Below are 26,061 nucleotides of genomic sequence, written 5' to 3'. Positions count from 1 at the left end.
TCTCTTTGTAAGACTAGAAATGGCCTGGACAACTCATAAGAAAAATGATTTTGTTGGCTAAAACAAGTGCTGACTGTGTTGAAGTCAGTGCAAATGAGATAGGACTGTATCTTGTAAATAAGGTAAGATATTTAATTTAGAGCTTACAGTACCATAAGGGATGTTACACGATTCCTCTAAAGTTACTGAACAAAATTCTGAAGGATGGGTTTTACACGGTCATTTCAGTGGTGTTGTGATGAAAAGATGCCATCTTCACACTCCCCAGGGGTTAGCCCTTAGTGAATTTTAAAAATGATTATGTTTCACCATGTATTGATAGTTAGGGTCCCCTGTGTTCTCAGAAGATGACATTCACTAATCAAAAAGTTTTATTTTGGGGACACCTGGGAGGCTCAGTGGTTGAGCATCTGCCTTTGGCTCAGGTCATGATCCCGGGATTGAGTCCTGTATTGGGCTCCCTGCAGGGAGCCTGCTTCTCCCTCTGCCTACGTCTCTGCCTCTCTCTCTGGGTCTCTCATGAATAAATAAGTAAAATCTTAAAAAACAAACAAAACCCAAAAAGTTTTACTTTTTTTGTCACTTGACTTTCCATTCTGGTGATGAGATAGATGTCTTTGACACTGATTTAACAAAGAATCCATTGTGCTTTTCTGTTTTTTTCTTTCTGATTTTCTTAAAAACAGAAATGACACATCATTTGCGGTAGATACAGCGCTTGTGAGAGCATATGGTGAGATCTGTAGAGTAAGGCTAATAGAAGACCGCTTTGGAGCTGGTGGGACAGGGGAATATGGATCAGATTTTTATACTGTGTTTTTTTTTCCACCCTGAAGTTTTATTGGCTGAGACAAAATAATCTTTTATTATTACTATTTTTTAATGTTTTAAAGTAATCTCTACACCCAACCTGGGGATCAGACTCATGATCCCAAGACTAAGGGTCGCTCTACCGACTGAGTCAGCCAGGCACCCTGAAAAAAATCATCTTCTAAAAAATTATTAAGATGTACTCTATCTACTTTCTCCTAAATTTAGCAATTTTTCCCCCATTTCAGTTAAAACTGAGGTATGAACTGCATCCCTTAAGGTATAATAAAGAGTCTGAAATTCCAAGCTGCAAGTTCCCACCAAGTCTCATTTTAAATATAATTTAAACAGGTGCTCATTTAAAAACTGGACATTTGGATCTGTAGGTCCAGGGATTAACGATGAAAGGATTGTGGAATTAGTAAGATTTGGAGTTAGCAGTTTACCGCAGATAATGTTAAAAATTGTATTTTTCCTCATGGCTTTGTATTTATGTATCATCTGTTTTATGGGAATATCACCCCAGTTTACAGATGAGCCTGAGTAACTTGCCAGCAAGTTAGAGTAAGAAAGTGAGGATTTGAATCCTAGTCTTACATTGTCTTGAAACTGTACTTATTGTATGTTGTATACTATTTACTGTGTGAGACACTGAGCCTAACGCTTTAAATCTGTTAGCTTATTTAATCTTCACAGGTGAGTGCTATTATCTTTATTGATAAGGAGATTGAGTCTTTGGAGAAAGGTTATTACAGCATCATATAAATAGTTTTTTTTTTGTACTTGATTTGAAATGCAGGAAGACTAGAGCATTTTCTGTTTGCAATTATTTCCGATGGTCAGAGGAGAGCAAAGCCTTTAGATGAAGCAAAACCTTTGTTTTTAAATGTAGAAGTGAAAATAGTCAGTGTCCTGGGTTGGGGTAGAATGTTGCTTCCTGTCCTGTGAATTGGCCATTATATGTATTTTTTAAGATTTTATTTACTTATTCATGAGACACACACACACACACACACACAGAGAGAGAGAGAGAGAGAGAGAGAGAGAGAGGCAGAGACATAGGCAGAGGGAGAAGCAGGCTCCCTGAGGGGAGCCCAGGACTCCGTGATCGTGACCTGAGCTGAGCCAAAGGCAGATACTCAACCACTGATCCACCGAGGCATCCTGGCCTTTACAGTTTTCAAAAGTGTCACATTTCTGAAATTTCAGCTTAATTAAAAGATAATTGGTTTTCATACACATCAGATTCCTTTCTTCTCTCTTCTCTGAAAAATCTTCCCACACTAAGGTATGTGAGAGTAAATTGAAAAATTCTCAAGTCGTGTGAGAAGTGGAGAGTGGAACTCTGGAGAACCCTGTGACAGTTGGGGAGGAGAGCTAGAATGTTCCCCCCTAAGTCGTGTTGGCCACCGATGAGCATTGTCTTCCAGATTGAACTTGAGATTTTGGTCTTTATCACATTATTTTTCTCTCCTGTAGAAAACCAAAGTTAGAACTTGAGAGTGGCTCCATGTGTTCGAGGCCCGGGTTGAGCACCGTCTTTCTTGTGCCCAGTCTGGTCTTGTCAGGGGCTGGTGCATCCCGCATGTGCTGGGGGTGACCTCAGGCTCGAAGCTGCCCGTCAAAGCTTCTTTACACTATACAAGCACAGATTAATTTCACTTCCCTTAAAGCTCAGGGGAAAAATGTCAAGTTTGGCCAAATCAAAGTAGCAGGATTTTTATGGAATTTGAGTCTTGGTGTTATTTTATTAAGTGCACTAAAGGTAGATAACCTACAGTCTAGGTTAGTGTGAACCAGTCCTGGGGATTCAGAACCCCTGGTCTGGCTCTGAGGGTGTGTGTGTGTGTGTGTGTGTGTGTGTGTTACGTGTGACCTTGGCTAAGTCTTCTTTCCTTTAATCCTCCCCCTGCTTCTAGTTTTTGATTTTTCCTACAGCGAATGGAAGACAGAATTCTTGCTAGGCACAAATATATTTTACAAACCAAGCTTTATAAAGGTAAAAGCCAGGTTTACAGATTTGTGACAAATACGCTCTTTCGTTAGAGGAAAAAACACCTCTCCTGAATCTTTCGTAAGGGACATACTTCACTGTTGCAAAGGATGCTTTTGCTCTTTAGCCATTTTACTTCCTACCTCTGTGTTGGAAAGGGTGTTTCCTTCTGGGTGATTTAAAAAACAAAAAACAAAACACTATTTGGTAGTAGTCATCTTGAGTATACAATCGTAGTCATCTTATCTATGTGCTTGGGACAAATACTCACTGGGCATGCGAGAGAAGAGGGGATGGATCTATCATTTGATAGAAATGATGCCCTGGACACCTGGGGGGGCTCAGGGGTTGAGCGTCTGCCTTCGGCTCAGGGCGTGACCCGGGGTCTTGGGATTGAGTCCCGCATCGGGCTCCCCTCCTTCTCCCTCTGCCTGTGTCTCTGCCTCTCTCTGTGTCTCTCATGAATAAATAACTTAAAAAAGAAATGATGCTGAGTGGTGCATGGCGTAGGTCAGACATCTTTAATGAAAAAGGTCAGGGATCCCCAAGAGACTATTCCAAACGGGCTTCCAGTTGATACTCCTGTTGAAGGAGATGCATTGCTTCTCCAGCACTATGGAGAGCTTGCAGAAATTCTGTTCCACACAATGCGTGGAGCTACGGACAGAGAAAGTCAAGGGGGATGGGAGGCAAAGCAACCTGCTAGCATTTCAGTGGGATCGTTATCATGTTTGCATTTATTCCCACTCGGAAGACACTGGCTTTGCCTTTTGAAGGGGGAAGAAGTGGGAGAGGAGCCTTAGAATGGAGGTTCCTGGGGAGGAAGATGAGGAATGTTCGGAGGTTGTTGACCTGCACAGTGTGAGCAGGACAGAAGCCATTAACGTGACAGGAAGTCCAGAGGGCAAACATGTACTCTTCCGGGAAGCCTTCTTGGCTTAGGCATTAATATCCTTGTTGATACTGACTCAGTGAGCTAGACTTCTTCCTTTTTAATCATACTTACTCTTTCGTAGTTATGATGTTTTATTTGTAAACGGATGAACAGCACATGTGAAGTCACTACTCCAGCCCTGGCTGTGTGTTGAAGGCCGGAGGTTGGATCCTTTTTTTTGCTCATTTTTGCTCTGCCACGATGGACACTGACGGGACAGCCTGATTCTGGCCGCTGAACATGTCTTCATCCTACATGTTTTGTCTTTGTTTGTATTACTTGCAGATCTCAGCCTTCACTTCCCATGTGGCCTGGTTACGCGGAGGCTTTTAAAGTCCGAGTGTGTAAAAGAAGTGTGTTTGAGAGGCTTACTTCCCAACTTTTTGGATTTTTTTTTGTGTGTGTTTTGGCGGGGGGTGGGGTTGGGGTGGGAGTGATTTTTTTCAGGTGGTTATCTGGTGGCAGGTGAGATTCTTTAGGAGTTAGTGTTTTATTCAGGCATTTCCAAGGACAGGGCTTTCCTAGCTGAGTAGGACCCTGGGAGGAGGCCGTAGCCAGGCCCATAATTTTGCAAGAAGCATTAACATCAGTGTCCTAATCAAACAAAATGCTGCGGGTAATGTTTGGTATTGAAGCTGACAGTTTCTGAGATCCTCCAAGGCCTCAATGTCCTGGTGCATGTAACCCCTGCCAAATGTGCTCCCGAAGTCAGGTAAGGAGAGGTGACATTGCCTAGTCTTTTCTCTAGCAGGGAAAATTAGCTAGCTCTGGAATCCAATGCAGCAGTCATGGTTCTACATGTGGAGGAGGCAGGATGGCTCCACATGGAGTAGCAGAGGGCCCTGGGAGCCTCCTCTTGGCCCTTGTCATTCATTGTCTTAAAACTTTAACATAAATAGGCTTTATGCTTCCTAGCTAGCTGCAAAATGCAGGACACCTTTCATCCCTCTCCAGCTACGAATGTCAGTACCTTAATGTGATTTATCAGATTAAGCCTTGGAGTACCCTGCTGGGCATTTAGGTCCTGGCCCACCTGTTGTTATGAAAGGTTTTGGGGATCCAGCTCAGACTATGGATGATATGATTTCCTTTTCTGAGTCTCTTATTCAATTGGAGGGGATGCTGTATTACTCTTTCCTTCCATATATGCTTAGTTTTAACAAGGAAGGTCGGTGAAAACTGAGATTCCCTGAAATGTGTGCCTAGGGAGGCTAGGCTTTTTAGGAGTAGTCTCTGTGTTTTGCAGAGGAGAACAGTGTAGTTCCTGTGTTTTGCAGAGAACAGTGTAGCGGTTAGAAGGCCAAGAGTACATTCTGGTCGGTGATAGTTACATTGCAGTGTAAAGCCCAGATCTGCTACTCCTGCAGGGTTCATCACACTCCCCATGTTCTGTACTAACCAGGGTAAATCAGGGTGTTGTTACTGACTTTGCATAACGATATGCAGTTGGACTCTGCTGAAGTAAATTTCCTTCATGCATTTAAATGATATGATTTATAAAATTTGATTTATGCCCAATTTTATGGTTATTTGTATGGCTTTAAGTAAACACCTGAAATGCTCTTTAGTTGGTGTATGAATCCCCATGGAGTTTGCAGAGCTCTCCAGACTGGCTTCCAGGAGATGCGGCTTTAGACATTTTGAAGTGTGTGGTGTCTCTCAAGCATCCTTGCTGTGCATCTGTGCTGCTTGAAGTGATCGATACATAAAACCCCCTCAGAAAATTAGGCACTGATTATTAGACATTATCTATGCACGTCTAGCTTACAGAGGATCCCTTGTAAGAATCCTTTGATTTTTGAGTTCTCGTGATCGACCATATGTACTGTACTAGTTCACTGACTTACACACAGAGGTGTATCATGTGATAGACGAAGCTCCTGTAAGGTATGGGAATGCTTTAGCTTTGTTAGAGACTTGGATGGATGTTCTCATTCATTCCAGTCTTTGTAGGTGACAGGGAAACACCTGGCTTTGTTTAAGATGTCTGTACCGAGCGGGACAAAATCTGTGCTAAATTTAAAACTCATGCTTTATTACGGTAAGGGCCCTCTAGGCTCTTCTGTGTCAAGTATCTAATATCAGTTCTATGCTCATGTAAGGATGGAATTTTTTTTTTTTTACCTTTATGGCTTGGAAGCAAATTTCTGGTGCAAGAAACCATTTATCCCCACTTTGACACAAAGACCAATTGCATAGTAGATTCTGTTGGGTATTTCAAGCCCCATCCTTCTTTAGAGCAAGTAAGTAGTTAACGGTACCCAAGTAATTTGTAGGTAAATAGTCAGTGCGTACGTGAACTTCTGAGATGGTGCACAGCTTGTGTGCCCTTTGCCTCTTAGTAGCTAGGGAGGCTGCAGTTTTTCTCATGTTGTACCTGCCTGTTGGGAAGTGCCGATTTCGTTCACCTTCCACTCTTGAGTAATACGTGCCGTTTGATTGGGAGGTTAAGAGGTGAGAGTTAAAACCGTGAATTAGAAGACATGGCATGTTCTTGTGGGGACCGAAGGCTGCCGCCAACCCTGGTGTTTACTCCTGGAGTACCCATCATCCGCCACGTATCTCATTTCCCTGGACGGAGGTATGAATCTGATTGTAAAAAAAAATTAGCATTTCTTAGGCCGGGGCAGCAATTTGTGTCAGATTTCAATCTATTTAGAGTGAAAACCAACGAAGCCTGGTTGAAAAATGGAGAGTAAATTGCTGTCCTAGTCAAGGTAAATCAAGCTCTGAGCATATGGCTGGTAGCAGAATTCCATGAAGCTGCTGCCCCCAAGAATCAGTTCATCTCATTTGATGATGGAATCAGGCAGGACCTGTCTCTTCTTCGAAAGGCTGAGTGTTGGCTGTTAAGAGGAGGGGATGGGCGCAGTCAGGTGTTATTAGCAGGGTGATCTGGGTGACAGGGTGGGTATAAATGTAGAAGGAAGCTGTCCTCCATAATAGCACCTGGCACTTCACATGGCTTTTCTTGTTCAAAGCCATTTACATGTGTGGTTCTTGTAGATACTCTCATGATCTTGGGCTGTTATTTGCATGTTGCTTCTTTCAAAGGTTGGAAGCAGTGATTTTCAGAGATCAGATCTGGGACAAAAATTAGGTTGCACATCCTTCAAAATCCTCTGATATTTTCCCGCTTTATTTGAAATATTTTGTTTGAAATATTTTGAAAGGTCTGAGCTCAGGCTAGGTGTCCTGTGCTCATTTTGAGATTCCCGGAGTATGAAATGGGGCCGTTTTCTTTGCGATCTAGACACTCTGGATATCCATGGGCAGCTAGAGCATGTCTGGAATTCCATAAGCTTTGAGTTTAGACTTTCACATTTTATTTTCTATCTGGAAAAGGTTCTCTTTTCTGAGTCATGTGAAGCAATGAACAACTGTGGAAACCTCCTCCCGTTTTGGAGTAGCAAGCGTGAAATTATGAGTATGTTAATTAGTTACATTGCACCTTTCTCGAAATACTTTAAGGCAGGTCTCTTTGAAAAGTCTGGGTAACTGGTAGCTTTAAAAGAAATGTGACATTTCTTTTATCGCCAATATAATGCAGTTCACTAAAGTGAGCCCTTGTGAGTTGCAAGCCTTTGGAGGCAGCCTCCTGACCACAATAAAAAAGCTTCGTGTTTTCATCTGAGTTTGGATAATTGTCTCTGCACAGTCAGAGTGTAACATTTATCATGTCTCATAAAACGAAATCAAGATGAAAAAGTGGTATGTTAGGCAGTAGTGGGGTAAGGAAGGAAGGAAGGCAGAGAATTTATTGACTCTCATAACTAGAAATCTGAAGCTGGAGCTGGATACCTCTGTTGCTTTGGATTTAAGAGGGAGATCTTTCTTGAAGCCCACATGTGCCTCATCTCAGGCAAGAAAGGGATGGTGTGTGTTTGAGGTGTTCTATTCTGAAAAAGTCAGTGACAGTAGGCATGTTGCTCCTGCCCATTTGGAATATAGTGGGATCCTTATGATGACCAAGCTGAGTGAAAAGATGTAAAGACACTCATGCTGGGGTTTCGTCTTAGAATGACCCAGCAGACCTCCAGACAGGTCCCGGGATCGGCAGCCTCACCTGTGCTCAGAGACGCCAGCCATTCCCTCATGTCTCCACTCTTAGGAGAAAACACAAAGTGTCACCATGCTTCTGAGGTCAGTACCTAACATAAAAAGTAGAGACCAAAGCCAACAAAGAGAGAAAAACAACATCTTTTATGAAAGAGACAAGAAGAAAAATTTTCAAAAGAAGATCGTGAATCACCTCAGGGATGTAATAGAAGACTTTGCATCCAGGTAACGAGAACAGGATGGGGTGGAAAGGGAGTCTTAGGAGAATTTAAAAAGAGCTTTGTGAAATTACATTGTAAGGCTCCAGAGAAGAGCTGGAGGCAGAAGCTGATGGCAGATCCTATGTCATAGATTTAAAAAGAAAAATGAAGCAACAGAAGATACAAGGGAAAATTAAGGAGATTGAGGAGGTCCAACATTCGTGTGAGTATTTGAGCGAAGGAACAGAAAACAAAGAGGAGGAAATTAGCAGTAATTCAAGAAAATATCCTAGCCCAAGAATTCGAATTTCAGACTTGAAAGAAGTCAGTGTGCTCTGAAGCCACAAGCGGATCTCCGGTAGACAGCTCATTATCATGAATTTCAGCCCAGAGGCCCCGGACACTGGGCTGCTGCCAGATGATGGGGGGAAGCCCTCGAAACTCTCAGAGAGGATCTTTTTCCCAGCTTAGAATTTCTTTACCCTCCTAAACTATTGGTTTCAAACATGAGGGTAGGTAAGGACATTTTCAACCGTACGAGGCCTCGTATTTTCCACCTACATCTTTTCTTAGGAATGCCGTGGGGAACATGCATCATCCAAAGAGAGAAAAGCAAGAAAGGGGAAGACGTGGGACCCAGAAGAGGGGATGTGTTACAAAGGAGAGAGAGGCGGGGTCTCAGGATGGGGTCCCCCAGCCAGGCATAGAGAAGGCAGTTAGTCTGGATGGGAGCCCATCAGGGGCCCTGATGGAAAGTTCTTGAGGTGAAAGCTAACAACATGCATGTATATCTCAGTTGATCCACAGGAGACTTTAGGCAGTAAGTGAAAAAATGGCATTTGAATGGGTGATAACTGTGTCAAAATGAAGGACTTGGAAAGAAGAAGAGCATTACTGGCTCCAGGGCAGACTTGTGGGAGGAAGGGGAAGCAGTTCTTGCATGCTATGGGGTCAGCTGAGACACCTTCGTAGAGCTGCTGGGGGTCACATCTGTTAGGAGGGGAAGGGCAGGAGCGAGGGAGGGAGAGCCAGCTGAGTGCTAGCACCTCACCCCATGACAGAATGGAAAGTTCGTAAGTGAATTATCACCAGAGGTGTGGAGACGGACACCAGCACAGTCAGCCAAGGGATTTGAGGAAGGGCATTCCTAGCAATGAGGGGGACACTGTGGGAGGAGTCCTTAGGGATTGTACAATCCGTTTTCCTCTTGGTATTTGAGAAAAGAAACCTGGAAAAAAATAATTCGTCCGCCAAGAGAGCAGCTCCCCCACGAAGAATCAACATGGCGCAATCTTGATAAAAACTGTAACTCTTCCTGAACTTTTATGGAGAACAGGCTGGCCTGACTTAGGCAGATGGTATAGCAAAGCTTGACTTTGTAAAATGGAGTTGAGATAACTGGCATTCTATAAGGAATGCTACTTATCATGCAACACTGTTTAATGCAGCACTATTTCTGGAAGAACCAACCTTCCCCTTGTAAATGACTTTGCAGAAATATTAAATTTTTTTCGGTACACCTATGTTCAGCATCTCTTGATGAAAAACTACTTTATCTATCTCAACAACCCAGACAAAAATCTTTTCAAATATATTTTTTTAAATTTTTATTTATTTATGATAGTCACAGAGAGAGAGAGAGAGAGGCAGAGACACAGGCAGAGGGAGAAGCAGGCTCCATGCACCGGGAGCCTGACGTGGGATTCGATCCCGGGTCTCCAGGATCGCGCCCTGGTCCAAAGGCAGGCGCCAAACCGCTGCGCCACCCAGGGATCCCCAAAAATCTTTTCATAAGCAGGGGTTTGCAGAGTGTAGTGCTTGGACCAGCAGCATTGGCAGCACCTGGAAACTTGTTCCAAATATAAATGACTGGGCAGTTCTCCCGATCTGTGGATCAGAAACTCTGGGGATGGGTGCCAGGCGTGGGGTGGTCTAGCCATCTGGGTTGTGACAAGCCCTCCAGGTGATTCTGTTGTGCCTTCAGCTTTGAGAATCACTGAAGCAACAGATGGCCTTATAGGTAACGAGGACGCCTTTGATCACAGGTTCAGGCCATTAGGCTCACCCAGCCACAGTGGAGGCGGCCTTGCTGTCATTTCCCTTGGGACCTCAGCCTCCTTGGGCTCTAAGTAGCGTGGTCAGAATTAATGTGAACTAGGACCTTTTTTGTTTTTTGAAACCAAAGAGGGCATTTTACATTAGTGTTTGCATAAAAGCTTAGCGCACATCCTGAGGTCCCCAGGAACGATCTAAGCATCATAACCACAGGCTTATGGAAAGGGAGCACAGTCCTTGGAGGGTGTGTTTGTTGGGGTTTGGGCCCTAAGTGGGAGTGATACAGATGAGATGAAGCTTACTTCCCTGTGACGTGGTGGCAGGAGCGGACAGCAGATCAAGCTCCCTTTCGGTTTTGCTTTGCTTCTCTGGGAGGCTTGCATCTGTGTGACCCCAGGTGGCCCTGAGGGTGAAGGGCAAGGACATGCTCTTCCCCTTCCACTTGTAGTTGAACACACTCACTCTGTACACTTACACTGGCGCGAGCACATCCCAGTCCTGGATGGTTTCTTCCTCCCTATAAACGATGGGGAGAGCGGATGTTGGGGGCGGAGGAGGGACAGTGAACAGTCTCTGATGCATAGTAATTTCTACCCGTGAGCCTTTCAGATATACAGTATTCCATCCACGGTCAAATGCCTTGTGATGATAAAGTCATAGGACACTGCATTTCAGGCCGTGCAAAACCATGGTTGTCCCTTTATAAACCGACCCTAAATAACTCCAAATTTAATGGCTACGGGGTAATATATGGACACTAGTCATACTTCTGTTTCTCTGAATTTTCTCATAATTCAAGGAAGGTTTAGTACACCAAAACGTAGCCTTGTTTGTGTAAGAATTTAATATATGATAAACACAGAATGTGGAAACTCAATGGGATACAAGTGGATTATTACCTGTTGAGGGGATCAGCCTGGGGCTGCACCTCAAAGAATATTTGAGCAAACGTTGAGCAAATTCCCCCTGTGTTAAAAAGTTAAGTGTAAGCCTTGAAATCCCAGAGAAGTTAGGCTTCTGGTGCCTCAGGGGAGGGGGGAGTACATTTTGAAAATACAAGTTTTAGGGGCGCCTGGGTGACTCAGTAGGTTAAGCCTCCGACTCTTGATTTCAGCTCAGGTCATGATCTCAGTCATCAGGCTCTGCGCTGGATGTGGAGCCTGCTTAAGATTCTTTCCTTCTACACCTCCCTCCATAGAATACAAAAGGAATAAAAAAAGAAAATACAATTTTTAAGAAAAAATCAAGTGAATGGATAAATTTGACTGAGTTAAGAAAAAGAATTAGTCTGCGAAAAGGAGTCACTAAAAAGCAAGTTGGGAAAGATATTTGCAACGGTTTTGTGATGTAGAATATGGAGCACTCTTAAAAATTAAATGAAATACTAACAGAGAGAAAATGTGGAAAGGATATGAGCAGCGTTATCTTTTTATTTTTGAAAGATTTTATTTATTTATTCATGAGAGACACACAGAGAGAGGCAGAGACACAGGCAGGGAGAGAAGCAGGCTCCCTGCAGGGAGCCCAATGTGGGACTCTATCCTGGGACCCCGGGATCACTCCCTGAGCCGAAGGCAGATGCTCAACCACTGAGCCACCCAGACGCCCCTGAGCAGGGTTATCCCATGAGGAAAGCATGTTATGATGACAGGATGCTGTTTTTTGAATGTAGAATTGTAAAAGGGGAAAGGAAGCGCGGATGATGCCCCGGAGGAGGTTGGATTCAGATAAGTACTGTCCTCACTGCCAGGCAGGCTCCAAGGGAAGCGGGGAGCATTTGAGCAGCGTGGATTGTGAGGCTTAGCTCTGTTCCTGCATTTGGCCCCTCATGTCACTCCTGGGATTCCATGTGAAGGAAGCATCACAGATGTGCTGGGGTGTATGGCCGAGGACCATTGATGATGGGGAAAAAGAAAAAACAGCGTAATGGTCAGTAAGAGGGCAGTGGTAAAGAAACCACCTTACTCGTATTATAACAAAAATCATCCAGCCATTCCAAGTCGTGTTTTCAAAAGAATTTGAATGATGGTGGGGCAAATGCTTTCTGGGTAACGGTGAATGAAACACGAATTAAAATTCTCCATTCTAGATGAGCTCAAACCCCACAGAGAAACTGTCAGGAGGAGATGCTATCCAAATAAAAATGATTATCCTGGGGTGTTAGAATGACAAGTGATTTTAATGCGTTCCTTTATCATTTTATTTTCCTGGATTTCTATAGAGGTGTATACCTTTCATGGGAAGGAAGAAAGAAAGCATTGTTGGAAAGTGCAAACGTGCTGTGTCTTTCGCCAAAATAAATACATTTTGCAGTCCTCTGGGTAAACAAAGCCTTGTCATTTGTCCTTACTGAAGAGAGTAAGGTTTAATCCTGCCACTCATTGAGGTGGCTTTCTTTTTGATATTTATAATGTTACCCTTGAGTTCTATTTAAAATGATTGATTTGGTGTATTTAAATTGCTGTGTTACTTTATAACCCTCGATTACCTTTTTATAGTGTCTGGCCAGGGGCAAATGCATAGACCTGAATCCCCAAGACATCGTAAAAACGTGAGCAAACTTTTCCCCCTTTAATAAGTGTCCTATAAGCCATCGATACTTGACTGATTTCTTAATAGTTACAATCATGGACATTTCTTTTTGTTCCTAGAAAAAGTTGATGCCTGATTACATTCTTGAGCTGGAATGATTTTCCTGAACTTATAGGTGAATGAAAACAGGAAATCATTTTAGTGTGATGCACATATTTAGCTTATTAGATTGTTTCTTCATTGAAACTGTATTGATACAAAAATGTGGCATGTGCTATAAAAACCTGCTGCATTAGAACGTTTGCTGTGAAATATTTGTGGAATATTATGGAGCAGCTTTGAGTCTCTTTTTGAAGTTTTTTAGGTTTTAAAATTCCTGTGTTCTCTTTTATTTTTTTAATTTTTAATTTTTTGTATTTTTTTATTGGAGTTCCATTTGCCAACATATAGTATAACATCCAGTGCTCATCCCATCAAATGCCCCCCTCAGTGCCCATCACCCAGTCACCCCATCCCCCCGCCCACCTCCCCTTCCACTACCCCTTGTTCATTTTCTGTATTCTCTTTTAATTAGCTTACTATTGTTAAATTAAAACTTTTAAGAGGGCTGAGAATTTATGGCTATTCAAGACCTCTAAGTTCAGATACAGTAAACTGTAGCTTATCTGTGCAGTGGGTGAGCTGTGCTCCAATACGGCAGCCAATGTGACTTTTAAATTAAAATTATTTATTTTTAAAATATTTTTTTAATTTATTCATTAGAGACCCGGGGAGGGGGGATGGGCAGAGATAGAGGGAAGCTCTGTCCTCCTATAGGCAGAGGGAGAAGCAGGCTCTGTGCAGGGAGCCCGATGCAGGACTCAATCTCGGGACTCCAGGATCATGACCTGAGCCGAAGGCAGATGTTCAGCTGCTGAGCCACCCAGGCATCCCCTGGAAAGTGATTTATTCTAGAAACCTGCCTCTAAGCTGTGAAGAGATCACACTTTGTTAACACCGGGGGGCTCCTGGGTCGTGTGCACCCCATTCTGCGGTGTCTGCTCCTACCTGCAGAGTGGAATGCAGGGTGGGGGTGCTCACTTTGGCAAACTGTCCTCCTGCCCTTGGGGCTTTGCTAGCACCTTCCCAGGTCTAGCCCGACTACCCTGTGTGCGCTCATAGCTCCTGCACGTTGCTGGCCTCTGCTTTCCATCTATTGCTGCTTGTCGCTGAGCAGCTTGTAAGGAGTCAGTGGGGACGCCCTCTGTGCAGGTGGCCTGGGCCACACTGTGTGCTCCGAGTATCCCACCTCCTAACTGGCTCCTTCAGGGCTTGTCCTTCTGCCCTCGCAGCCCTTGTGGTATCCCTGTCAGACTCCAGGGGACGTCTGGGTTCTCCAGCATGTGCCGCCTCCCGCTCTGGCTGCCCCCTGGGGTCGCTGGGTGTTGTGTCCCCGTCTGGGCGATCAAGTGATCTGCTTGTGCCCACCCTTCCGTCGTTGCGGCAGGTGTGTGTGTTACCTTGCATGCTCCCCGCGCATGATCTGGCAGCGGGCGCTTGTTGGCCGTGGGGCGTCAGGTGGGATGGCCACACTGGCTTGTCAACAGGTGGATTCTCTGCAGATCGCATCGGCGGTGGCCCCTCTCTGCCGGCGGCTCTGGAGACAGGCTGCTGAGTACAGCCACCCTCCATAAAATCCAGGCGTGGGGCACGGGAGCTTGTGTGGGGCCCTGGTGGCCTGTCCCTCTACTGTCTGGCCTGCTGGGGGCAGCCCCGTGGGGAGGAGATCTCTAGAACCACGACTCCCCACAAATTCGAGCGTCTGTGTTGTAACAGGAGTTGGAAAGGAGGGCTCTTTGGGTTGTGCCTATCATCATGTGGGTTATTTTTGCAAACTGATGTTGGTGGGGTAAAATTAGCCAGCCTCAATGTGGAAGTGCTGGGGTTGCCAATGCCCTCCATTCTGAATCATCCTGGAACCTGGCTGTCTGTTAAACGGGCTCCTTAATGCTTCATTAAACAACAACAACAACAAAAAAAAACTAAAGAAAAACACACCCAGTTTCTATTTAGGTTTAAGTCGTTTCTGGGTGCACCCTATTTTCTTGCACTGTCTCTCTTAGACTCTGTTGGAGGGCGGGGTTAAGACTCCCTTCCGGTGGGCAGGTGGTGTTTACCTGTCCTCGATGCGATTTTTAAACAAACCAAAGAAACCATTTTAGCCTTTTAACCAGGGCTTTCATATTTTCTGGGACAGCCCTGATTTAAATTGTTATCACTGGTTCTGACTCCTGCTCCTCAGACTACACACCCTCATTTTTGCTTCAGAAAAGATGGTAAGCACCTGTGCTCAGAGACTCTGGAATGTGTAAAGACAATCTCCCAGTTGTTTAACGTCCGCCTTATAATTTGTTGTTTCATTTGCTTATTTATGTACTTACCTACATACTAGCGAGATTCAGAGGTCATGGTACTTACCTTCATGCTAGCGAGATTCAGAGGTCGTGGTCCTTACCTTTGTGCTAGCGGGATGCAGAGGTCGTGGTACTTTAATGCTAGCGGGATGCGGAGGTCATGGTCCTTCCCCTCATGCTAGCGGGATGCAGAGGTCATGGTCCTTACCTTCGTGCTAGCAGGATGCGGAGGTCGTGGTCCTTCCCCTCATGCTAGCGAGATGCAGAGGTTGTGGAGGGAAGAACCCATCCAGACACATTTCCATGGTTCCTATTCTAAAATAGTTATTTTCTTTCTTTGTATTTTGATTGAGAAACGGCTTCATATCCTACCCCCGGCCCCTGCCCAGTGGGGACAGGCATAGTATTTTATATGAACAGGTGGATAATAAATACGTGCTGGATTAAGTTTCCGTGCTGCATACCTGGTATCTTTCCCGTCTCCTCCTCTGAGAGTTTTCTGCCTTTTTGCTGCCTTGGCACAGATGACTAACATCCTTTTATGAACCTTTAATTTTGACTGGGCCGCAGAATCGTTTTCCCGGGAAGCACCCGAAGCGGTGTGCACACGTGCGTGTGTGCGCGCCGTGGCCAAAAACAGAGTGATATTCTTGAAAGGTATTCTATTGTATCTGAGTCACAAAATATATTTAGGTGTGGAGGCACTGTCCTTTTCTTCATCCCTCCTTGCGCTTTTACTGATTTAAACTTCTCATCTATGCATGTAATAAGAGCAGGCCCTGAATGAGTGAAAGATTTAAAAGCCCTGCACGGCCGTGTCTGGCCACCCGAGCCGTCCGTGGCCGACCCTGGGGAGTGGCGTGGCTGGAACGTAAATGAGCTAAATTGCAGGTTCTGTGAGAAGTGCCTGTAATTTTACCTGTTTCTCCACCTGTTGTATCAGAATGCAAGTGAGGAACAGCCAACCTATTATAGGAAAAGTCTAGTTGGTCAAAAAGTGCTCTGGAAAACGTTGGTACTTTGGGTCTGGTAATGCGTTGCTTGGGACATGCGAGACGTCTTACCTGCGGTGGGCATTTTCTGTTATCAACATGATGTTGCATCCTGCATGTCAGAATGCAGGTAGCAGCTTGGAGAGGATGCTGTTATTGGGGCGGGGGGGGGGGCGGTTAAAAAAAATCAAAGTGCTCTGATTTTTTTTTTCTTGGTTGGTTGCCCTTAGGTAATTCTTCCTGCAGGATGCACTAAGAGAAGAGGATCCTTACTCACCAGGCATGGAGAGCAGTTTATCAGTTTCTAGCATGCAGGACCCTTCCTCTTCACCCTTGGAGAAACAGCAGAGCTCAGCAAGCGGTAATGGAGGTCTCGATTCAGGTGGGACTTTGCTTTCTGGATCTCTGACGTTTTGATGTAGTGACTGGCATCTTCCCGAACATATTCAGGCAACAATGGGGCAGACATTTCTAGATCTCCCACGCTGCCTGTTCCTAGGATTTGCTGTCCTATTCCTAAGCCTCTAGCAGCTTGAAAGTTGCGCCAAGTTTGGCTCAAAAATCAGTGTTTCCTGTACAAGACGGAGAGGGGTGGGTTATGATGAAGTAGTAGGTCACTGGAGAATCTCAGCGGTTCACACGATAAACGTTTATGTGTCACTCATGCTAGTTCAGGTGAGTAAGCTGGTGTTCTTTCTACTGAGTCCTTTTACACCATGTGCGCGCAGTGCTTTTTGTTTCGGAATGAGCAGAACTGGAGTGTCCCGAGTCAGCAGTGTCATGCTCCGGCTCAGAAGACACAGCTGTGACTTTTGCTCAGAACCTCTTGACCAGAACCAGTCTCGTGTTTGCACCGCTGCAAGGGAGGTGGGAAAATCAGACTCGTCTCCCACGTGCCGAGAGGGACAGGAGAGAGAGCGGGACCTGCCCAAGCACGGATGCCACCTCCTTCTCTCCTCTCTGGAACCTGGAGCCCGTCTTTCCGAGAGGTGCCTAATGGGAAAGAAAGTTAGGTCCTGTGAATATGTGGTCAAGTTTTTCCTCCCTTTAAGGAATCTAAAACCTAACTAGCTTTTGATTGAATTTTAATATTTAATCAACAAATTTGTACATATATCTTTTTCTAAATACACTAAATCCTGTTTTAAAAAGATACTTTCTTTAAAAAAAAAAGAATTGCTCTATTTGCATAACAGCAAATTAAATAGGGACAGCTTAGCTGCCTGGATCATGAACATTTGCTATGGTGAATTCACGTAAAACAGGTTGATCCTTAACTCAGTGGGAGATTGAATGTTTGTCCAGAGAAGTCACGATGCTCGTCTTCATATTCTGATGAGTGCCGTCAGTGGCAGCAATACAGATGGCTTCATAGCATTCAATTTCCTGCATTAAGTATCTCAAATTATATCTTTAGCTGCAAAAAAAGTCTGGAAAGCCCTGCAATTATTGTCTAAATATGTTCCATGATGTTAGTCTCTGCTTCAGAATCATCCTGGTTTTCTCCACCCAGCCCCTGGGGACTTTTTTCGTACGTGAACCGGAATGAGGAAACTTCTAGAAGCAGAGTCGAGTCATTGTCTGCTTGGGGAAGAATGGAGATTCTCTTGCAAGGGAACTCAGCCCTGTAGGCTGAAGGTTCACCCCAATTCTATGTTTTTAAGTGCTTTAAAAAAAAAAGCCTATCTTCCATTTGCTGCGTGAGGTTACTTTTCCAACTTTTGGTTCTCTGGGCTTTCCCTGTGTCTTTGCCGAAGGCACCTCTGATGTCTGCTACTGCCTCATCGTCAAAGGTGTGTCTTCAAAACTGTTGAAAAACCAAACCTGTGTTGCCTTTTCATTTCCTTGCAGCTGTGGTATATCTGTCTGGCTTAAGTAGATTTCGAAACCCATTGGTAATAGGGTGTCAGGGAAATTACTTGTGCTGCATTTCCTCGTGGGTGATTCCATGAATAGGGAAGGAGGAGATTGCACCGGAGGCCTGTCGTGCACATGCACTTCATGGTGGCTTCCTTGCTCGGGTGCGATGGGGTGCGATGGGATCATTCAGGACGCTAAGGTCTTTACTAGAAAGGGTAGTTGTAGGGCGCTCTAAGTTATCTTAACATGTCCAGATGTTGGCCTCAGAGCTTTTTTCCCCTGATCTGTCTTTTCTCCTTGGAATTTCCACGAGCACCTCTGTGTGGAGGAGACTTTTAGATGGTGCTACAAAGAGCAAGTCCTAAAAGAGAAATAAATTTTTTAAAAAAGGTTTTATTTATTTATTCATGAAACAGAGAGAGAGAGAGAGAGAGAGAGAGAGAGAGAGAGAGGCAGAGACACAGGTAGAGGGAGAAGCAGGCTCCCTACAGGGACCCTAACGTGGGACTCGATCCCAGGACCATGCTCTAAGCTGAAGGCAGATGCTCAACTGCTGAGCCTCCCAGGTGCCCCCAAAAGATAAATAAATTTAAAGCAGGATGTAAACCTCTGTAGAGAACCAAGGCTGACTTGCAGAAACTCAGTGGCATGTCAAACATTGAGTCTGTTAAAATGTCCTCAGTAGGAGTCGTCAGGAAGTTTACTTTCCCCTCCAAGCTGTTGGTACATGAAACAGTTTCCGCTCTGGAGTCGGTGGCAGAGGAGTCTGGTTGTGGGACCCCCTGCCAGCCTTTCAGGTGCCATCTGCCTACTGGAGGAGCCGGGGAAGGCATACTCAGGGTTCCCCAGCCAATGCCGCCTTGACTGAGGACAGGTAGGTACGTGATCCTGAGTTCGAACTCTGTGGCGGGCGCTCTCCTGAGTGCTTTATGTGCATCGACTCTGGGTACCCTTCCACGACCCAGTGAAATCACTGCTTTTATCACCCCCACGTTACCGAGGTGGGACGTGGACGACCTGGTGACATCACAGGGCTCTGTTGGAGCCGGGATTTCATTTCGGGCTGGGAAGTTGGTGCTCTGCACATGGGGCCGTACCTGCCCTTCCGTGCAGGGGGATGTCACCCTTGGCACCAGTGTGTGCGTGAGCATGCCCCTCCATGCACGCACACACACGTGCACACACACACTTTCTGGGACGCCCACACAGCCCAGCTGCTTTCTCATCCTTTCCTCTGCTGGTCTGCGGTCCCCTGTCCCCACGTGTGATGTGACACATGCCTCTTGCTCCCCGGCAAGCGACGACACATAGGTGCCTCTGGCTCTTCTCTGCCCAGAGATGGGCACTCCCTACACCCCCTGCCCCTGGGTATTTCAATTTAGTGCTCCCACACCCTAACCCGTGCCACTGTGACTGCTTGCACAGATGACCCATCCCTCTGAGACGAATAACTTCACCGTGAGACAGTGAGCTCTGAATCTCATCCACAGCTTTCATATTTCCCGTTTTGCCTCTTTTCCTAAGTCAGGTGGTAGTTTGGCACCTCAGTCCCGTACATGAAATACGCACAGCATAAAGTGACTCATCCTCCCAGGGGCGCCTAGGCCGTCGCTGGGATGCATGCAGGTCAACCAACGGGTGGCCCGGCCGGCGTACAGAGCGGACAGCCTTGTCACCGGGCGCACAGAAGGCAGTGGACCAGAACTGGCTTTCTGGAACTCTGGGCTTCTCCAGTTGCCTTGATAAGAGCAAGCAAAACAGTGTGCTGACATGGTGATAAATAGACTCCTTGACATTATTTTTCCAGGCTGGCTAAATGTAATTTCCTGATGAGGTCTGTAGATAAAGTGCTGTTGCACATTTAGACTGGGCAGGCCTCTGAGTAAAGAGAATTATGCTGGGAACATGGGCTTAATTTTTTGTTTTTTGTTGTTTTTTTTTTGGTGTTAGGAATATATTAACTGGAGTCCCATAGGCTTTTCTGTTCTGAAAGTACATATATATATATATATATATATTTTATATGTATACATACACATACACATATATATATATATTTTTAGGGCACCTCGGTGTCTCAGTCGATTAATCGTCTCCTTTGGCTCAGGTCATGATCCCAGTCTGCTTTTCTCTGTCTCTCTCTCTCTCTGCACCTAAGCCCACTCTTACTATCTCTCTCTCTGTGTCAAATAAAAATTTAAATATTTTATTTATTTATTTGACAGAGAGAGAGAACAATCGGGGAGAGGCAGGCAGAGGGAGAGGGAGAAGCGGATGGATGCCCTGCTGAGCAGGGAGCCTGACAACACAGGGCTCGATCCCAGGACCCTGCGATCATGACCTGAGCAGAAGACAAATGCTTAACTGATTTAGCCACCCGGGCACCTGGAGTCAACATTCTTGTTAGAAAAATTCAAATCTCTTGATCTTGATGCTGGGAACTGGTTCTGTGTGATTCCACAGTGTTCTCTGTTAAAAACAAAACCAAATGAACAAAAGGCCCCAAAAAACCCTCTCTTTAGGATAGTTCTTGCCCCCCTTCTCCCCCCAGTTGGGTGACTGGGTGATTTTTATGTGTTTTCTTTTTTTTTTTATTTTTGGAAAATCTCTGTGGCTGCCTGGGTCGTCTGAGTGCGGGTGACTGTCCGCCCTTCCCTGGGGGAAGCCCTGCAGCTGTGAACCCAGCCCTTGGAGTGACTCCGTCCGTTTCATATACTCAGTGGAACTGCTTTTTAAACCTTGTGATCCTAGGAATGGACTATCAGCAATGAAAATCAGCAAGATGTAATGCCTTCCTTTCTCTTCCTGTTTGCATGAAGGATCTTGAGCACACTGGAAGGTGTTGTGGGATATTTCATTGGCTCTGAACTGCAGACTTTCCCTTCTTTTACCGGGTGTTGGCCATGGAATCTTAACCTTCAGCTTTGCAAAGTTAGCCTAATTTCAGACTGTAAAATCAGAACCCAAGATTTGATTACTCAAAAAAAAAAGTGTGTGAGCCATTTTCCACTCTACACTGTCCAGTCGCTTGCACACCTCCACGTTTAGTGTTCTTTTTCTGTTGTTAGCAAATACGCCGGTCGCCTAAATAGCCTCCTGTTTTCCACAACTGGATGGCCGCTAATGAGCACGCCTGTTTTCTTTTAAAATGTGAAATTTTCTTGGTCGCGTTTCATGGCCTGCTTTCATTACATCATGGGGAAAAACGCTTCCGACCGGTGCCTTGGCAGAGGAGGGAGGTTGTCAGAGTTTCCCTGATAAAATGTTTATGGGTTTAAGAGGTTTATGAATCAGCTGTAAATATTTGCTCTGGGTTTATGAGACCTCCACTCATAAACAGTGTGTGTGTTTATCTATTGCTCATTGAAACGTCTTTAGAGAATGGGCTGTTCAGTGCACACGTGCTTGGCGGACGTGCCGTGAGTTACAGGTTGGCAAAGGCCTGAGGGTAGGGGACCCTCAGTTTTGTGTATGATTTTATTGTTCAGGCTACCAGCGCTGGCCATATAAGCTTTAATTTTTAAGGTCCCATTCCAGGGCCGACTTTTCAGTATTTTCTATGGACTGTAGAGCTTGTAACAGCTGCCTGCAGCCGTGAGCCACAGACTCTTCTTGCTGGGGAGTCACGGGGGGACCTTTCCATCTCTTGCTGACTCCCAAGGGAGTGTGAAAGCCATCTACAGCCTGTTCATTGATGGAAGAGACCCATGGTTGATAACAAATTAAGAATTCAGGGGGAACATCGGTGTAGAATGCGAGGCGCCTCGATTGGAATAGTTTGAATAGTGAAGCACCTTAACGCGTAGCCTCGAAGCTGACGCCGGGATATTTAGGCCACGGTCTCCCCCACATGGATGGTGATGGAGCTCATCAAAGCCTTCTAGTCCCAGGCACCGGTTCTGTCTCCAGGCAGGTGTTTCTGATGCCAGGGAAGCGATCACTCCCTAAGAGAGCCTTTCCATTTTCCGGGAGCTTTTAATCCACCCAGAGGCTCTCCCAGGAGCGTCTGCCTCCAAAGGCCCAGGACCAAGTCTTGTGCCCGTTTCGTCGCCCTGGTTGTGTCCTCCTGCAGAAGGCTCCGGGTCTCTGCGCCCTCCATTCTCTCCGAGCATGGCCACTGCCTCTTGCCTTTCCGCATCTTCCTGCCACCTGGCTTGGCTCTGGATTGCTCTGGTGCTCTCCAGCACAGAAGTCAGAGAAGCTGGCCCCGGAGCCTACCTTGGATTCTCCAGGAGAGGAACCAGTGATAGTGCTGGTGGTGCAGATGTGCCCCACGTGTGATGCAGGCAGAAGGGTGACGTGGAAAGGTGTCTTGGGAGAGTTCCAGCTTGACACTGGGCAGCCTGAGTTGGATCCCTGCCTCTATGGCAGGACAGTTGCACGATCCTTGTGACCCCCTAGCCTTTCTGAGCTCTGTCATCTCTTCTGTGAAATGGGGATGGTGGTAACCATCTGTCAGGGTTCTTGGAAGGATGGAACGGGGTGATGCACATAAAGCAGTTAGCAGGGACCTGACACCCTGGTGATGGTGTAGCTCTTAGGACACTGCTGGGACCTCGTGGTGGGTCTGTGGGGCTGGAAGTGTGTGACCCTAGCTGGGGTGGGCAGGCCTGTGGGTGGTATGGGCTTGGGCTAAAGCTGGACAGGTAGGGTGTTGAGAAATTACAGATTTCCTTTGTGCCAAGTTAGCTGCCAGCAGACACTGTGCCAGGCACCCTGAGCAAATAAGAAGTGTGCAGGGATGCATCTGGCCAGTGCATCAGAAAGCAAACTTGGCAGTTGGTGCCTGCAGCCGTTTGGGGAAAAGATTTAGGGGTCAAGCCGCAGGGCAACACCCAGGAGTGTTTTCCAGAATGTGACTGCTTCCCCTGTGGGTTGGCCCCACTGTGCCTCAGCAGTGTCTCTTGTTAGCTGGCGGCTGCAGGACCTGCTGACTTTTTTCCAGGGACCCTGTTTCCGACAGAAGGACGTAAATCCTTGGGTAAGGTAAAATGTTGGGGAAAAAAAACAAGGAAGAGGTTTTCTCTTCAGGTAGCTTTTATTTTTCTTGCACATTTAATTACAAGTTACCTCATGGAGGTAGAATTTGAGGAGGCAGTTCTCAGCAACTTTTGATGTAGAAGCCAAAGTGTGGGATAACTGCTTTTAACCTAGCATCTTCTAGCTTTACCCAAAAAAGGATCTTTTGTGCATCACTGAGACTGTACAGAGCATCGCAAGAAAATTATTTTTCTTACTTAAAATTGGAGAAATCTTTCGTGGAAGAAGGGTAGTGATCGCCTGCAAGAACACTTGCTTCCTGAGAGCCTCCTGTTGCCGATTCCCCTGGCTCACCTGCCACGGGATACACCGCTCCTCCACTAATACCATGCCCGAGAGCAGCATCTGTTCTTGGCCAGTGACATAGGTTGTTGCTTAGAGAAGATCCACTGGCTGAACATCAGCATCCGCTGAGCATCATTGCAAGAAAAGAGAAGCGAGACTTTGAAGCTCCTACCTCCCCTCCTGTGTGGGTGGCCCTCCGGGGCTCTGTTTTCTCTTTAGGACTGACTTGCAGATAGGTTAAGATATTGTTTCCAGGTCATTAGCTCTTTCTCCTGGACACTAGGATGTAATAGTGTTGTCCGTGCCATCAGATGAGTTGCTTGGTGCTTTCTGACTATACAGATTTGTCTCCTACGCAGAGTCTTATATGTTTTGAGAATTGCTGGATGGGCAGCTTGTTGGTTTATGTCACTAAGTTGCTAGGTTATGACCTTCCCGTACTTGAGCAATCCTTCTGGACCTCAAATAGTTTTCTTTTTTTTTTTTTTTCTCTTGGAATAACATCAGAGTCATTGCTTCCCAAAGTGCCTCATGATACTCGCAGTCTGTGCTGTTACTTTATTGTCTCGAGCCAGAGTATGTGAAGAGTGGTCAGATGCTCATGCTGCCTGCACGTCCTGGTGTCTCCCCAAAACTCAGTGGCTTCTGTTACCTGGTCTTCCCACCTCCCTGAAGATGGGAGTGGCCGCGGGGACGGTGGCCAATTCCCAACAAGTACTCTCACGGGTGGCAGGAAGGCCCCGAGACGAGTCTCATTCCAGTTGCCTGAGAGCACCTGGTTTTACTAACCTCGATTTTGCCAGGGTCGTGCAGGCAGGATTTCATCCATTTCCCTTTCCAGGGTCAGCACTCTGCCATGAGGTCGCTGAAGCTGACAGTCGGCAGCCTCATCCTCAGCAGGATCCTCCTGCACCATCAGATTCACGTGTTTCTTGCATGAAGGATTTCCTGCCCTTTGTGGAAGGCCAGCGCCTTTCCGTTCTTCACTCCAGTGTTGATATTCTTCTGGTGTTTTACTTTGTTTTGTTTTGTCTTTGGCAGAAGAAGGTTCAAGCCTGGAGGAAATTGGCTTTAACTGGGGAGAATATCTGGAAGAAACAGGTGCCAGTGCAGCTCCTCACACCTCCTTCAAACATGTACGTAACACACCCGTGTCTTTTTGGTCTGCATTTGGTGGGGCGGGTGGGGCATCTGCAGGAAGATGCTGAAGCTTTGGGGAGAAAAGGGAAATTGAGGCAGGATTTCTTAGACATCAAGAAGAGAGGTGGACATCGACTTGCTTTCTGCAGATCGCTGCGGGAAAGATGGGCCTTGTCCTTACGCTTGATCTCTTCTGGTAACGGGTGCTGGACCCATGGTGGGGCTCCGTGTGTGGGCTACAGTGTGCACCTTACCCTTGTTCTGCATCCTAAAGGGTCAGAATGCACAGATGTGGGCCTGCACGGTAGACAGACATGGCTCTACAAAGTACACAGACATGGCCCTACAAAGGGCACACAGCCTGAAACGAGTAAGAGTGATGTGAATCAAGAGCCAGCAAACTAGGCAAATACGTGTGATGAATAATGTCATCTAGGAGGAGTAATGGCTGTATATTTCCGTTTTGAATTGATATTTTTATTTCAAAAAGACACCTAAAAGTCATAGCCAACTTTGTGGGCAGATGAATGAAATTAGAGGAAATAGCTATAAATATTCAGGGCACGTTTGGATCAAATCAGGAAATCATTTTCATCGGTAATATTTCTTTGAACGATGCCCACGGTGTGCCCAGCCAAGGGCGAGTCCCAGAAAATAAAAGATTGAGGTTTTATCAGATTTTTGCTTATGTATGAGACTTTGGTAATATATCATTAGCCAGGGAAAGACTGAATTTCCAGGACCCAAGTTCTGAGGCATTACTGTTGCTTTACTGGAAATGAAAATTTAATTCTGAGAAACATTTCTTTTCCCCCCACTGTGCTATCCAAGGCAAAGATTTAGTCCAAGGATGGTAAGCAAACAGGCGTACTTCTACAGCATGTTCTTGCTTTTGGCTCTCTTGCCTCTTACGATTCTGGGATGACTTGGCTGGATCCCTTGAGGTGGTTTAGGAAGGAGATGCTGATCCATAATTTTTTCCTTCCTTTCTGTACCTGCAAGTTATCAATCTCTCTCCATGTGGAGCTTCTCTGTTCTGTTTGATCCAGTTACTTCTCCCACTTTCCTTTCTTTCTTTTTTTCTTTTTTAAGATTTTATTTATTTATTCATGAGAGAGAGAGAGAGAGAGGCAGAGACACACAGGCAGAGGGAGAAGCAGGCTCCATGCAGGGAGTCTGATGCGGGATTCAATCCCAGGAGCCCGGATCATGACCTGAGCTGAAGGCAGATGTTCAACCACTGAGCCCCCCAGGGCGTCCCGTCCCTCCCACCTCCCTTCAGCCACAGTGTCGTGTCCTTCTGGGTGCACCATATCCCTAGGCCCGTGTGCCAGGTTTAAAGGAAAAGTATTGTAGACCCATGGATGAGCTGTGTATCATTCCATCATCTCTTAAGCAGCAGCTCCTCATCGATGTCGGGTGAGCTTTCGATGTTACGGCTCACTAGGCTGCAAAGCTTTCTTTTCAGGGGATGGCTGGCAAATATTAATAGACTATAACCATTAATTAAAAAAAAACAGGAAATCTAATCTCTATGGCTGTGCTATTTGCACAGTGGCCACTAGCCACGTGGAGGTACTGAGCACTTGAAAAGTGTGCTGTCCAAATGGGGATGCGCGTCTACATGTAGAATGTGTGCCAGGTTTTGCAGGTTTCAATGGGAAACAACAGTGTAAAACAACTCAGTATTTTTCATGTTGATTACATCTTGCAATGACAATATTTGGGATATATCAGGTTAAACAAAATACATTATTAAAACTAATTT

The 26,061-nt window shown here is 45.7% G+C and overlaps 1 protein-coding gene across 3 annotated transcripts in view; it reads left to right on the top strand.

Annotated features, from left to right (window-relative positions):
- SFMBT2 (Scm like with four mbt domains 2) overlaps nt 1-26,061 on the top strand; it is a 215,887-nt gene that overhangs the window by 7,257 nt on the left and 182,569 nt on the right. For all 3 annotated transcript variants that reach the window (XM_055332786.1, XM_055332787.1, XM_055332788.1), the window contains exons 2-3: nt 16,199-16,350; nt 24,195-24,289. In XM_055332786.1, coding sequence (XP_055188761.1) covers nt 16,251-16,350; nt 24,195-24,289 — 195 coding nt within the window. In that variant the 5' untranslated portion in view covers nt 16,199-16,250. The remainder of the gene's footprint in view (nt 1-16,198; nt 16,351-24,194; nt 24,290-26,061) is intronic.

This window comes from Nyctereutes procyonoides, unplaced genomic scaffold, assembly GCF_905146905.1.
Source record: "Nyctereutes procyonoides isolate TBG_1078 unplaced genomic scaffold, NYPRO_anot_genome, whole genome shotgun sequence".
NCBI lineage: Eukaryota > Metazoa > Chordata > Mammalia > Carnivora > Canidae > Nyctereutes > Nyctereutes procyonoides.
The sequence above is the reverse complement of the archived record's forward strand: the minus strand, read 5'-3'. Positions and strand labels throughout refer to the sequence as shown.